Genomic DNA, 14,971 nt, shown 5'->3' with positions numbered 1-14,971 from the left:
AAGCCCACGCGACTGTGCCAAAGAGAGAGAGACCCCAAAAACGTGTTGTTCAGCCTCTTGTACCTCCTGCAACCAGTCCACATGCAGCCAATCGAGAGAGAGAGAGAGACATTCAACAGGCGCCTGTGTACTGTTGCGCAGCAGCCAGCCTGCCTCTTGCCAAAAGCGGGAGGGAGAGAGATATTTGGTTTGCACCTATTGGTATAGCAGCGCAGCAGCCGGCCAAGGTGCGCGCGACTGTGAACCATACTCAACCATCATCTCATGTGTCTAGAACACAAGATCATAGAAGTCCCATAAGCAGATGTACTGCCAGCCTCAGTACCGTCAGGTGAATACAAAGATGTCGCCAAGCGACTCCTAGATGACAATTGAGCCTGTCTGTAACAAGGGAGCGGAGGTGCTACCCCCCTCTTGAGCATCAGGCAATGCTCCAGACCTATGCTCTGCTGAACCTGAATGAGCCGTAACAAGAGTCGACTCCAACTCAAAGGCATCAAGATAAAGCTGCAAATCCTGAGGTGAATATGCTAAGTCACCCTCCTCCATCCACTTCGCATCCATCAGTGAACAGCTCTTGAACTTCACAGGATAGTGACGGGAAACTTTACCCTGTACCTTTCTTTCCTTATGTGCCAGTATCTGCTCGAGAATAAGAACCTCGTCAAGTTCCTCCGCTTCCGTCCTGATACATCATCAGGCACCCAAAACCTGCTTGCACTCCACCCAAGTGGTAAGCACAAGTCCTCGATAAAGCATAGTAGATCACCACTGCTAAACATAGAAAGAAACTGTCTTCCAAACCCATGCAGCCTCTATGAAGATACGACAAACTGTCGAATGTTTTGCACCATAACACTTCAACTGCTTCTTGTTCTCCTGGTTGACTACTTCTTGTCCTTGGTGTCTTTTCTCCTGAGCTTCATCTTCAGCTCTTGCTCTTCACCTCATATAGGCAAAGACACACAACCCTGCACTGACTCCTGCACTTCCTTTTCACTTTCCTCATGTTGAAGCTTTTGATGTGACAACCACGGGCGGTATTTCTTTAATTGATTATAAGAGCTTTGATTACAATAAGGCTGGGAACTCAGCCGTCACAGTAGAACTCCTAAAGCCTGCAAATACCCTGCATCATGGCTTCATATCCACTCGGCATCCACAAACAAGTCCAGCCATTGTTCACCTCACAAGACTCTCACACATTACAGAAGTCTTCTCCCATGATCAGGACTGCCACAACCATCCATAGCCTCTCACCCTATGAACAGCATCACACCCTGACACATCCAGTGCTTCTGCATCACAACACAGACTCCCAAATTGTCTCTCAAAAGAGAGCTCGTATCACAGCACAGCATACCATACAGTCGACACACCTGTACCAACCTTCTCTACCTTCCAAGGGTACTATCCATCTTTGTCATGGAATTCCCTGTCCCCTGTCCAATCAGTAGCAAGGCTGTACCATACATGTGTCCATTCCTGTACCTTCTGCCTGCATGTGACCTATCTCCTGGAGAAACCCAAATACATGTTTCCTCGAGAAACCTATGACCTGTTTCCACATGAAACCCTTAGGCCTGTTTCCCTTTGAAACTTCTGTCCTGTTTCCATACAGAACCATTCATGGCACCATTCAACAACAGTGCCAACAACGGCATGCATCTAGTTACCTGTTCCCTCATGAAACATTTGGAAACATAGAGATGCAGGTCCCTTTGTTCCTTTCTAGCAGGAAGAAAACAATCTGCTCCATGAGCATGCAGCCATGCGAGCTTGCTTCACTCCCATGCCAAGAAACACATTCAAGTGACCTGTACTTGCAGCCGGAAACCCAAAACAGGCCATCAAATCAGCCCCATGTCTCCTTCCAAGAGAGAGAAAAGCCCATGCGACTGTCTTGTCTCCTGCTCAATCATGCGTTTCTGCCCTCTTGCAATCAAGCCCACGCGACTGTGCCAAAGAGAGAGAGAGTACCCAAAAACGTGTTGTTCAGCCTCTTGTACCTCCTGCAACCAGTCCACGTGCAGCCAATCGAGAGAGAGAGAGAGAGACATTCAACAGGCGCCTATGTACTGTTGCGCAGCAGCCAGCCTGCCTCTTGCCAAAAGCGGGAGAGAGAGAGAGATATTTGGTCTGCACCTGTTGGTATAGCAGCGCAGCAGGCAGCCAACCTGTATGTACAGCAGCGCAGAAGCCAACCAACCTTCCCTCCCCAAAAAGCAAGCCTGTCCAAGATATTCAGCTGCGCCTGAGTATGTTCCAGCGCAGCTCTGTATGCCTGCAGTCCGTGCCTGCAGTCCAGCCCTCCTGTGCGCCAAGCGAGAGATAGAGAGAGAAAGGAGCATGTGCCCTCCTCAACAAGGAGTGCAGCCCGCCTTCCACCAGAGAGAGGGAGAGCACTGCCCTGCCTTCCGCTTCTTGCCAAGGGACCCTGCCCGCCTTGTTTTTTATCAAAAGAGAAGTCTCTTTCTACAGCCGCCAGCCCCTCCTGTAGCGTGTGAAAGTCGACGCCATCCTCTCTCCTTTTCACCAGTAGGGAGACGCCTCCCAAAAAGCATGAAAGAGAAAGAGGCGTGCCCCCCTTCCCAAAAGTAGAGTAGCCTCTATAAATTACCTAGGGGCCTCCCAAGGTTTTAAAACCTTTTTAACTTTAATTTTTGGCCACCAAAGGTTATAGAACCTTTTTAAATTTTAGATCTCTGTCCCCTTCACACTTGGGGTTGTCCACACATGGGTTTCATTTTCAACTCCAAACTGATGCCATTCACACTGTCCCGCATGTCCCCATGCACACCTGCATCCTGTCCAGAGAAAAACACAGGGTCGTGACAGCTTGAAATGTTTAGTTGCAGCTGTGCTGTCATGACATCTTTGCTACAATGAGAATCCATAAGGTATCCACGAGTGTCTATCCAAGACCATTTCTCGCAGTGCCTACAATGAGCACCCATAAGGTATCCAGAAGTGTCTGTCCAAGACCATTTCTCATAGTGCAACACATGCCCGCATGCATGTTTGCCCGTAGGGAGAAAGGAGATCCTGGCCGCATAACCATATGTCCTTAAAATGCAGGTAAATGTGTAAGCTACCTTAAAGACCTGAGTGACATGGGATCACACCACCAAGTCTAATACTCATCTTCGATGAGCATCACTGCCAACTAACGTAGATCTGAAGCAATTGTATCTCATGCCCCTTCCTCATTCCACACCATTCAAGCTCTCGGAATTGCACACTTTCTCGGCTCCTCCATCCCACATGCAAGCATCTCCATAAAGATAAGTCATCAGCATATATCCAGCAGCATCACTGCCATCCAATCCAGCCATCTGATCGAAGCACTGCCTACCTAGCTCTATGTTGCCACACATCCTGCAAGCAGTGAGCAAAGATCGCCATGCAATCATATCAGGCAGCATTGGCATGATTTGAAGCAATTCTCTAGCCTCATTCAACCTCCCAACACGACTGAAAAGGTCAATTAGACAGTTATAGTGATCAAGGTTTGGTGTTATGCCATAGTCAAGGCTCATTGAGTTGAAGTACCTGCAGCCTTCGTCAAATAGGCCAGCTTGTGTGCAAGCAGTGAGCACATTAGTGAATATTACAGAATCTGGGGCCAAGTTCTCTCTTTGCATTTCCTTAAGGCATTGCGCAACCAATTTTGACTTGCCATAACGAGCATATACGGCAATCACTGTACCCCATGTCACAATGTCTCTAGTCTGCAATTTGTCGAACACATTGCAGGCTTCTTTGATGCTCCCGCAATTGGCATACATGTCAAGAAGGGCATTCCCGACAGTTGCATCCAATTCCAATCCACTTTTGATTATGTCTTCATGTGCACGCTGGCCCTGCCTTTTAGCTCTTATGCTGCTGCATGCCTTTAAAATGCTCAAAAATGTGACTCTATCTGGTTGTATGCCTTCTTCCTTCATCTTCTCAAAAAGCTTAATAGCAGAAACCCCATGCCCATGCAGGGCATACCCTGAAATCAAAGTCCCATATGACACCGAATTCTTGTGCGAAATTTCATCAAACACCCTGTGCGCTTCATCTAGCATCCCACACTTGGCATACGTATCAACAAGAGTGCTACCAACGTGGACATCTGATTCCAACCCACTCTTTCTTATCAGGTCATGTATAAACTCTCCCTGCCTATCTGCAAAAACACCCCTGCATGCTTTCAACACGCACAAAAATATGGCTTTGTTTGGTTTAATGCCGTCCTGTTGCATTTTCAGAAGAGAATCAAAAGCTTGAGTACTACAGCCATGCTGGGCATATCCAGCAATCAATGCACCCCATGACACCACATTTCTATCCGTCAACCTATCAAATACTCGTAGAGCCTCCTCAAGGCTCCCATAGTTGGCATACATATCAATAAGGACACTCCCAATAACCACATCAGATTCCAAGCCATTTCTAATGATCTGGCCATGTATGAATCTACCCTGTACTATAGCTCCTGTGCTGCTGCATGCTTTTAAGATACATGAATAAATAACACCATTTGGTTGTACACATTCATGTTGCATTTCCTCAAAGAGCTCCAGAGCATGCAACGCATTCCCATGCTCGACATACCCTGCAATTATTGCACCCCAGGTAACAACACCTTGATTCTTCATTTTTAAAAACAATGTGCTAGCCTCCTCTAGGCTCCCACATTTGGCATACACATCAACCAGGGCATTGCCTACAATCTGATCTTCTTCAAATCCAGCTTTAAGAATGTGCTCATGTATGAGTCTACCCAGGATAGCATCTTGCAGGCCGCCACATGCTTTTAAGATGCTCAAAAAAATGACTAAATCCGGCTTTATGCTCTTCTTTTGCATTTTGTCGAAAAGTTCAAGGGCGTGGAGCGCAAACCCATGTTGGACATACCCCATTATCAAGGCTGCCCACGTCACAACATTTCTACTCGGCAGCATGTCAAACACCTTATGTGCCTCTGCCAGGCTGCCACATTTAGCATACATGTCAACTATGGTGCTCCCGATTACCGAATCCAAATCAAACCCACTCCTGATGATTTGTTCGTGTATGTGGTTGCCTTCACATACTGCATGTATGTTGCTGCACGCTTTCAAAACGGACAAAAAGACAACTTTATTTGTATCCATCCCCACCTCCTGCATTTTCTCAAACAGCTTGAGAGCGCTAAGGCCATGCCCATGCTTGACATACTCTTCTATCATTGCACCCCACAACACAACATCACGGGCCGGCAACACATCAAAGACTCTGCGTGCCTCCTCAAGGCTGTTACATTTGGCGTACATGCCAACAAGGTAGCTTCCTATAAACAAATCCGTCTCAAGCCCACTTCCACATATCTGAACATGTACACATCTACCCTTGCGTATATCTCCTGCTTGGCTACAAGCTTTCAACGCACACAAAGATAGAAATTTGTTTGGTTTTAAACCCTCTTCCAGCATTTTCCCGATGAGCTCAAGAGCTGGAAAAGCTTTCTTCTGCTCAACAAACCCCGCCACCATCGCACCATACGATACTATATCTCTATTTTGCAGTAGGAGAAAGACTTTGTGAGCCTCCTCTAGGCTTCCACATTTGCAATACATGTCAATTAGACTGTTCCCCATAGCCAGATCTGAATCAAATCCAGTGGTGATGGTTCGACTGTGCGTAATCCTTCCGTGTTTGATGTCTCTTATACTACCGCATGCCTTGGAGATGCACAGAAATATAACCTTGTTTGCCCGTATCCCCTCCTTTTCCATCCTCTCAAAAAGTACCAAAGCAAACTGGCTAAACCCACACTGCACATGTGCAGCTATAATTGCACCCCACGTCACTATATCACAGTTTGGCAGATTATCAAACATCCAATATGCGGCTTCTAGGATCCCACACTTGGCATACATACTTACTAATGTGTTTTCTACTGCAGTATCTGCCTCAAGTCCACTTCTGATGATCTTGTCATGTAACAAGTTGACCTTTTCTATGGCTTTCATGCTGCTGCTACATGCTTTTAAGATGCAAAGGAATGTGACTCTGTCGGGTTTTGACCCTTCCTCCTGCATCTTCTGATACAATGCAAAGGCTCTGTCAGCATCTCCTCGTTTAACTTGTGCTGAAATCATTGCATTCCATGTGTACACGCTTGGCTCAGTTACATTGTCAAATGCCTGATTTGCAACTGGCAAGGGCCCACACACGACAACATACAGGTGTATAAAACGACCCCCCCAAAAAACAGTTGAGCTGAGTCCATTGCCGCATATAAAAGCGGTCCGTCTGCCCACAACCATATTTAAGTCTTTAGAGCATACGATTTTTCCTAATACGCAACAAAAGCAGTTTGGCATCGAGCTCGTGACCAACACCTGAAAGGGTTTTCTATTGTTGTCCCACTTTGCTTAAGAGGATCCACAATGAATGGCACCTTGGCACCCTGGACACACTGAACTCTTGACTTCCTATACATTGGATTTACACAAAAAAGGACGCAAAACAATCATTGATTGACAAAGCCCTCTGTGTTGATTTCAAATCATGAAAACAGGGCAACGTATGGTTGATAAACAAGACCCTCTCTGACAAGTCATCTAGGTGTTTCCTAACACACAGGATTGTTCAGGGGACATCCCGGGCAGAGAACCCCCAACACTCACACGTAAAAGCATAAATATATGGGAGTTTAGATCCCCCCCTTGAACAAATGTCAATGAAGATGCCGTTTGCGGCATCGGCGCCAAGCTATTGATGCTTGGCTAGTCATTTTAGGCCAGGGGGCCTTGACTGTTGTCAGCATTAGCTGGGTCAGTCCGTATGCTCAAAAAGCATAATCTTGCCCCCACCGACACACTGAACAGAACAGTTCTATGACTACCAGTACTTGCCAGTGCCATACACATGCATAACATGTAACACTATAGAAGCTTTCTTAATACTATGCACATGTATATACGCTCTCTTAGTACTATGCACATATACATGTCAAATGGCATAGTACATAACCTTCCTGTGAATTGTAAACCTGCCCACATGTACATATCAAGTGGCATAACAATGATAGCATATAAACTAGCATAAAGCAGCCCCACGCCTGCATATCAAGTGGCATAACATGTAAGCTTTCTAGAAGAGCGCATGCATGTCAAGTGGATAGCATAACCAAGCATGACATGAATTCCCGATCTATACACACACACATACCTTCCGCTCTGTGCACTCTTCCCCTTTCACTTGATAACATCACGGCATGCAAAATTTGAGCTTCATAGCAATCAGTGAATGGCCCTGGCAACCGGTAAGCCGACTGTATCATGCTGATTTGATGATAAATCCAAAATCGTCAGATAATTACAAACTTGGAATTTAACACTCGCGCGCTGCTGGGTTGTGAATGAGTCTCTCTCTCTACATATAATTATATTTATGTATAATGATTATATAAATGATTTATAAAAAGATATATTATATGTTTTTAACTACAATTAGTTAATAATAATTCTATTTAAATGTTATACATACAATATTTAAATATTAAATTATATATATTTATTTAAGTATAACTATGTATGGACTACGATATTAAGTGTGTGTGCCATATTTTCACACTTCTTTTTTTTGCATCTCTCTCTCTCACATGAAAAATAACTACAAACACATGTATGTGTCACTAATATCATCCAATAAGGAATAATATCCTAAGAAACATGCAAAGCACATCCTCGCTTTGTAGAAAAGATCAATATCTAGAAAAAGAAAATAACCAATCGATCTAGCCATCAGGGAAAAAATGAAGCTTGTGTTTCCTAGGGCCATCGACCATCGGCAATGCATCACGTCCAGGTAATGCATCTCCGCTGCTACATTCAACATTCAGTGTGTGCATGTCTTTTTCTTTCGTGGACCTACACACGAAAGCGAGAAATATTAATAAAATGTCATTTAAAAAAATAAAAATCCATATTATTTAGCCTTATTAGACATAAACTAAGACCTAGTCAAAGCTGAAAAGATGCAGGGGAGAAGAGAGCTTGAGCTCTTGCAAGCACACACACACTCACAAAACCCTAAAAGAGAACACAAGGTGAGAGGCTGAAAATCTTCTTCTTTACACAACACTCGACACACCATATACAAAGATAAGAGTACACACAATATGAAAAGGTACTCAACCAAATACATACTAGGGTTCTCTAGAGTGTGAACCCAACTAAATGAGCTGGCGCTATAACTATGTCAGTCTCTAGAATGGCTGTCACACAGTCTGTCATCCCACTGGCCGCATATCACCCATGATCTCACCAACCATGCCAGTGGTATAAGTGTGGGGACTATCTCCCAGGCAGGTCATCAGTGTCCACCGCCTCACTAGACGAGCTCGATATCTCAACACTTCTCCTCGAGCTCAACTCCATCTCATGTACACCAAGCGCAGCCCTGAATCTGCAGAGCTTCTCTGTACCCAATGCTTTGGTGAAGATGTCAGCGACCTGATCCTGTGTGGCTGACATAAACAAGGTCAACGTCCCTTGCCAAAACCTTCTCTCTGACAAAATGGTAGTGGACCTCTATATGCTTCGTGCGAGCATGAAAAACTGGGTTCCTGGCCAACTGTATACTACTAATGTTGTCATCACAGAAAATGACAACTTGTCTATCCACCGATATACCCAAATCTGCAAGTAGCTTTCTCAACCATCACAGAAAATGACAACTTGTCTATCCACCGATAGACCCAAATCTGCAAGTAGCTTTCTCAACCAAGCTACCTCACATGCTGCCATAACAACACCTCTGTATTCGGCCTCTGTACTGGATAGAGCAACCGTAGGCTACTTCTTGCTGCTTCAAGTCACAGCAGCACTCTCGAAAGAAAACATGAAGCTGCTAGTAGATCTTCTATCTGAGATACTACAAGCCCAATCAGCATCTGTGTACCCATGTACACATATTTCATAAAATAGTCCACAATGCAAAGTAGACCTCACATACCTCAGTATGCGTCTCAATGCATCCAAATGCGGCTTCCGAGGAACTTGCATAAACTGACTCACCAACCCAACAGCATAGCTCAAATCGTGCCTGGTGATCGTCATGTGTAGATCAAGCTTCCTACTATGCGCCTATACATAGTAGGATCCTCCAAAATCTCTCCTGAATCTGCACTCAACTTGCCATTCTGATCCAATGGCACTGAGATAGGCTTATAGCCTGTCATACCATACTTGGACAACATGTCCAAGCCATACTGTCTCTCTGCAGTAATCCAATACCATGTGGTGACCTAATCACCTCAATGCCCAAGAAATATCTGAGCTCCCCCAGATCCTTCATCTCAAACTTCTGTCTAAGCAAGATCTTTACATCCAAGATCTCTGCATCATGATCTCCCCCGTAATGATCAGGTCATCTACATAGATGACAACAAGCACAACCCCTCTATCACTATGTCTCACATACAGCGAGAAATCTGCATTGGCTACATGAAAGCTAATAGTGACAAGATATTCAAAAATCTTGTCAGACCATGCTCTTGGTGCTTGTTTTTGGTGCTTGTTTTAAGCCATACAAGGCTTTCTTCAACCTGCAAACATGCTCGAGGTGACTCACATTCTCATAACCAGGTGGCTGCAACATATACACCTCTTCCTGCAAATCCCCATGCAAGAATGCATTCTTTACATCCATCTGATGATGTAAAGACCATTGCTTTGGCACAGCCACTGCTATCACAACTCTCACTTTTGCCATCTTGGCAACAACTGGGCTGAAAGTTTCCTCATAATCAATGCAATATGTCTACGCATATCCTTTGGCTACCAATCTAGCCTTGTACCTATTTATGCTTCCATCACTATTATGTTTTACTTTGTATACCCACTTGCATCCAATGGCCGTCTTGCCTTCAGGCAATTGCACTAAATCCCAAGTCTCATTTCCATATAGTGCATCCATCTCCTCATCCATCTCTTTCTCCCAACACACACTTCCAACAGCCTCATCAATGCATGTGGGCTCTACAACCTGTACAACTTTTGCCATGTATGCATAGTGATGTGCCATATAACCATCATAGGTAAACCTCTGCACAGGATTCTTCACTCTCCCAAATCTTCGCAGCTTTGCATTCATGGCTTCCATAGCCTTCTTTACACCAGGTGTTCTCATAGCTAGTATCCCAAGATCCTCATCAAGACTCATCTCTGAGCCGCTAGACTCTCCATCAACATGAGAATGCCCTGTAGAAATGTCAAGCATACTAAGAGACTCAACCATTTTCTCTTTGCCTTTATGTGATATACTAATCACATTTGCAAGACTGGTATTATGACGCAGCCTGCCACTCCATGGTCTATCAACTAAACCACTAGATGAGGACTCTCCTGGTCCACTCAAAGACTGTGATTGCTGACTTGCATTCTGTGCAACCACATTTCCACTCACATCAGCCCCAACAGCTTCTTTTTCAGTAGCATACCAGCTGCTCATCTCATCAAAAACAACATCCCTGCTTACCCTCAACTCATGTGTAGCAGGGTTATAACACCTGTGTCCCTTTTGCTCAAGGGAATACCCAATAAACACACATTTTTGAGCTTTTGGATCCAGCTTAGTTCTCAGCTCATCTGGCACATGCACATATGCAATGCATCCAAAGACTTTCATATGAGACAAATCAGGTTTTCTACCAGTAAACCTCTCCTCTGGAGTTACATCATGTATGGCTGCAACAACTGGAGTCCTATTTATGATGTAAACTACTGTAGAAACAGCCTCAGCCCAATAGCTATGTGGCATATTCTTCTCTCCCATCAATGCTCACACAATCTCAGCAATGTGCCTGTTTTTTCACTCAGCATCTCCATTTTGCCTCGGATTGTATCTGTATGTAAACTGTCTCCGAATACCATTCTTCTTCAAAAATTCAGAGAACTCATTGGAGAAGTACTCTCCCCCTCCATCTGACCTTAGGCACTTTACATATTTCCCTGTTTGCTTTGCAACCATAACTCTGAAATTCTGAAAATGAGTGAACACCTCACCCTTCTCCTTCATGAAGTATACCCACACTTTCCTTGTGTGGTCATCACACATAATACCTGCAGCCTCCCATAGACATGGTCTTCGTAGGACCCCATACATTTGAATGCACAATATCTAGTGCATTTCTGCTCACATTTCTGTCATGTGGAAATACATGCTTTGTTTGCTTTCCAAATTGGCATGCTTCACATATTTTCTACGTACCTTCAACTTTAGACTTTGGCAGCCCTGTCACAATTCCTTTAGTCTGCATAGACATCATTCTCTGCACATTCACATGTCCAATTCTTTCATGCCAAATGTCTGTGTCTGCAACAATTCCTGAACCATTTGCAAACATCGCAGCACCCACTTCAGGCATGTTTACATTCAATGTAAACATTCTGCCCACTATGTTGCCTTTTGCAACCAACTTGCACTTGTCTTTAAAGTCTTTAACATAACAACCATCAGGGTTAAGCCGAACCTGCAAACCCTGCTCAATCATCTGACCAACTGAAACCAGATTCTTTGTTATGTTCGAAACATGAAGTACATCTGCAAGGTACTTCACTTTGTCATCCTGCGCATAGACAATGGCACATCTCCAACATGGGTAATTGGATGAGCAGTGTCATCCCTTGTTTCCATAAAACCTGGTCTTTCAAAGTTTTTCATCTCCTTGAACCACTCCCCCCCATGACTTGTCATGTGGTTCAAAGCACCTAAATCAACGTACCATACATCATCTTTATGTGGTGTTGCTTCAACATTCTCAGACATGGCATTAACGACATGCTGTATAACAAACAACCTTTCATTATCCTCATTGTTTCTGCTCGAGGATGCATAGTTGTTTTGCTGCAATTTTCCATTTTGCATGTCAGCCTGCTTCTTATAACAATCTGCCTGCACATGTCCAGGCTTACCATAATAAAAGCATCCACGTGTATCATTATACTGCCTTTGCCAATTTCCACGACCTCTTTGACTCCCCCTGCCTCTGAATTGGCCTCTTCCACCTGCGTGTTGTTGTTGTTGTTGTTGTGAATTTTGGGACTGTTGTTGTTGCTGCTGGTGGTCATAATTCTGACTACCTATTCGGCTACTTCCTTGGCCACATCCACGGCCTCCTCTACCTCGTCCTCTTCCTGAACTTGTGTAGAAGGCCTGTTACTCTAAGCTGTTTTTGTTTTGTGAAGACTGTTGGTCTTTACCCAAGCTCTTCTCTTCTATAATCAACATAGACACCAAATCTATGAACCCGAAATGCGTTTTTGGTCCCAAAAATCCCTGTCTGACAGGATAATATAGTGGCCCTGTAGCTTTACTCTCGCGAAGAAAGCTCCTCAATCAGAGATCATTTTGTCGGTGCCTCCCGTAGAGCTCCCGACAAGGGTGTAGTCGCCAACATAAATAGGGAAGAGTAGAAGAAGCTCTTACCCTCATACCCCTTCCTGTGCTTCTCTTGCTTGCAGCTCAGCCCTTAGCATGAACCAGGCTCTGATACCATGAAAAGATGCAGGGAAGAAGAGAGCTTGAGCTCTTTCAAGCACACACACACTCACAAAACCCTAAAAGAGAACACACAAGGTGAGAGGCTGAAAATCTTCTTCTTCTTCACAACACTCAACAAACAAGGTGAGAGGCTGAAAATCTTCTTCTTCTTCACACAACACTCAACACACCATATACAAAGATAAGAGTACACACAATATGAAAAGGTACTCAACCAAATACATACTAGGGTTCTCTATAGTGTGAACCCGACTAAATGAGCTGGCGCTATAACTATGCCAGTCTCTAGAATGGCTCACACAGCCTGTCATCCCACTGGCCGCATATCACCCATGATCTCACCAACCATGCCAGTGGTGTAAGTGTGGGGCCTATCCCCCAGGCGGGTCATTAGTATCCACCGCCTCACTGGATGAGCTCGATATCTCAACAAAAGCTACACCAGGCACTACAAAGAACTCGTACTAAAAAGAGTAGCTCGTAAATAGGACCCAACCCTCTGGTACAGAATAACCCTCAAAAGAGGCAACACATGTTGTTACATCCAGGATAATATTAGAAATGTACTCTTTCATGAATAAATATATCCTTAGCTTCTCAGGAACACTATTCCCGTAGCTCTCCACCAAGCCCTCTAACCATGAAAAAGTCCACCATAGATAGAATCCTAAAACAAAGTAAAAGTAAAAAGTCAATAAAGAAACATGCAAAAGTTTTATGTTAACACTTGTAAAATGATTTGCTATAATTTACACACCCATCCTTGTGGCCTCAGCATAATGCTTGAGAAGGAAGGGGTGCACACTAAAGAGCTGATTCCGTAAAGAAACTAAGTTATATAATGTCATGTATAAAAAAAACTATGAATAAATATAAAGAAAAAAGAAATAAAAATATTAACATGCAACCCTCAACTCCAATATATTCAAAGTGAATATGATGTTAGACATGTTTATTCCTAAAACAAAACAAAAATGTTCAAAATGCATACACAAAAGAAAGGGTGAATGTGTAGTTCAAGTCCATATATCCATTATACATACACACACCTTCAAGTTCATACACACATACAATAGACACAACAGAGCAAATATATACACACATAAGATACAATCAATGGGAGGAGCATATGCACCACAGTATAAACCAACCTTGCATGGCTACCCTCTACCCCAACTTGTCATATTGTTGGAGTGGAGATCAACGTAGCAACACACACATAGATGTAGCAAGCAAGTAGAGAGAGATGGAAGAACAACGCTCAAACTAGATTGATAAGAATGAGTGAAGTACAAGTGAAGTGACATGATAAGGTCACTTACACACTGAAAGAGTGTGTACATACGCTCGGGGAAAAAAGCCTCCTAAAGGGAAACAAAGTATCCCAGCCCATTATTAGCCTATATCCACACATGACTACCATATAATTGCTACAAATACTCCCTATAGTGATGATGTCAACATGTGGCTGATCAATCCCCAAATGGCAATAATAAGCCCAAAAAGCTTTGAACTTCTTTCTCATGAGAGAGCCTTTATGAACATATCTGCCACATTGTCGTGTGTAGAGACATAAGCCACACTAATCTCTCATGCAATGAGCCTCGCATTGATATACTGATAATGCACCTTAATGTGCTTTGTGGGTTCCTCGTATAGCTAATGCACTCTGGTTGTTAGTGAAGATAAAGGTTGGGGAGGACTGATGTCCAACACCAAGATCTACCAAAAGGAATCTCTACATCGCTGTAAAAACTGCCCTGTACTTAGCTTCATAGCTCAAAGTGGCATAACATTTAGCCTAATCGGAATCACTGAAAGCATATATCTTAAAATCACCCCCTTAGCATAGAATAAGCCAAGGAACGGAGTGCAAGTATTTGAATACTTGCTTGGCAAGGCTACCAATGCTTACTTATGGAACTGTGCATAAACGTGGTCCCAAATATTTGATGCTACATTTTTTATGATGTGCACAAGTTCTAGAAGATGATTGACTCTTAGTTTTGTCCAATATGAGAGATGAAAGAAGATTGAGTACCTTGTCATTCCCAAGTGGTGGTGTATGGGATGATCCTCCCGACAATACTTCCCAATCTCCTACTCTTAGAGGATGTGGGGGGACTCCTTTTGTAGATGAAATAGAATTCTCATGATCAAATGGAAACAATCGGTGATGGTCTTTGTACACGACCTTCTTGAGATGAGTAGGCCATGATGTTATATGCAATAGCCCACAAATAGGATAAGAATTGTGACTGGATGTTGTGAGTCAATTATGAAAAATGCACAAATAAAATATATTTAGAGCCATATAATATTAGATAATTCTAACAAAATGGAAGCTAATTGAGAATAGAAAACATACCGAAGCACTCTCCATATCCCAGAAAGTCATGCATTGTCCACATTCAAATTTCCTTCACCT

The 14,971-nt window shown here is 43.6% G+C and overlaps 1 protein-coding gene across 2 annotated transcripts; it reads right to left on the bottom strand.

Annotated features, from left to right (window-relative positions):
• Window positions 1–274: 274 nt before the first annotated feature.
• On the bottom strand, window positions 275–7,406 carry LOC147629430 (pentatricopeptide repeat-containing protein At2g39620-like). Of its 2 annotated transcripts, none has more exons than XM_086812703.1 (2): window positions 7,207–7,406; window positions 275–7,096 (listed from the first exon to the last, which is right to left on the bottom strand). In XM_086812703.1, exon 2 carries the CDS (start codon window positions 6,354–6,356, stop codon window positions 3,207–3,209), a length of 3,150 nt encoding a protein of 1,049 aa, XP_086668829.1. In that variant the 5' UTR covers window positions 6,357–7,096; window positions 7,207–7,406; the 3' UTR covers window positions 275–3,206. The 2 variants fall into 2 exon arrangements, with proteins under 2 accessions (XP_086668829.1, XP_086668830.1); XM_086812704.1 differs by having other exon boundaries at window positions 275–6,789.
• Window positions 7,407–14,971: the final 7,565 nt, after the last annotated feature.

This window comes from Cibotium barometz, chromosome 18 (genome assembly GCF_041138505.1).
Source record: "Cibotium barometz isolate CiBa-2024 chromosome 18, ASM4113850v1, whole genome shotgun sequence".
In the NCBI taxonomy this organism is placed as follows: Eukaryota; Viridiplantae; Streptophyta; class Polypodiopsida; order Cyatheales; family Cibotiaceae; genus Cibotium; species Cibotium barometz.
Note: the sequence above shows the minus strand (reverse complement) of the source record. Positions and strands in the feature narration are given on the sequence as shown.

Excerpts from the sequence above, each read along its gene's own strand:
- LOC147629430 (XM_086812703.1), bottom strand. The coding sequence starts at position 6,356 with ATGCCAAACTGCTTTTGTTGCGTATTAGGAAAAATCGTATGCTCTAAA.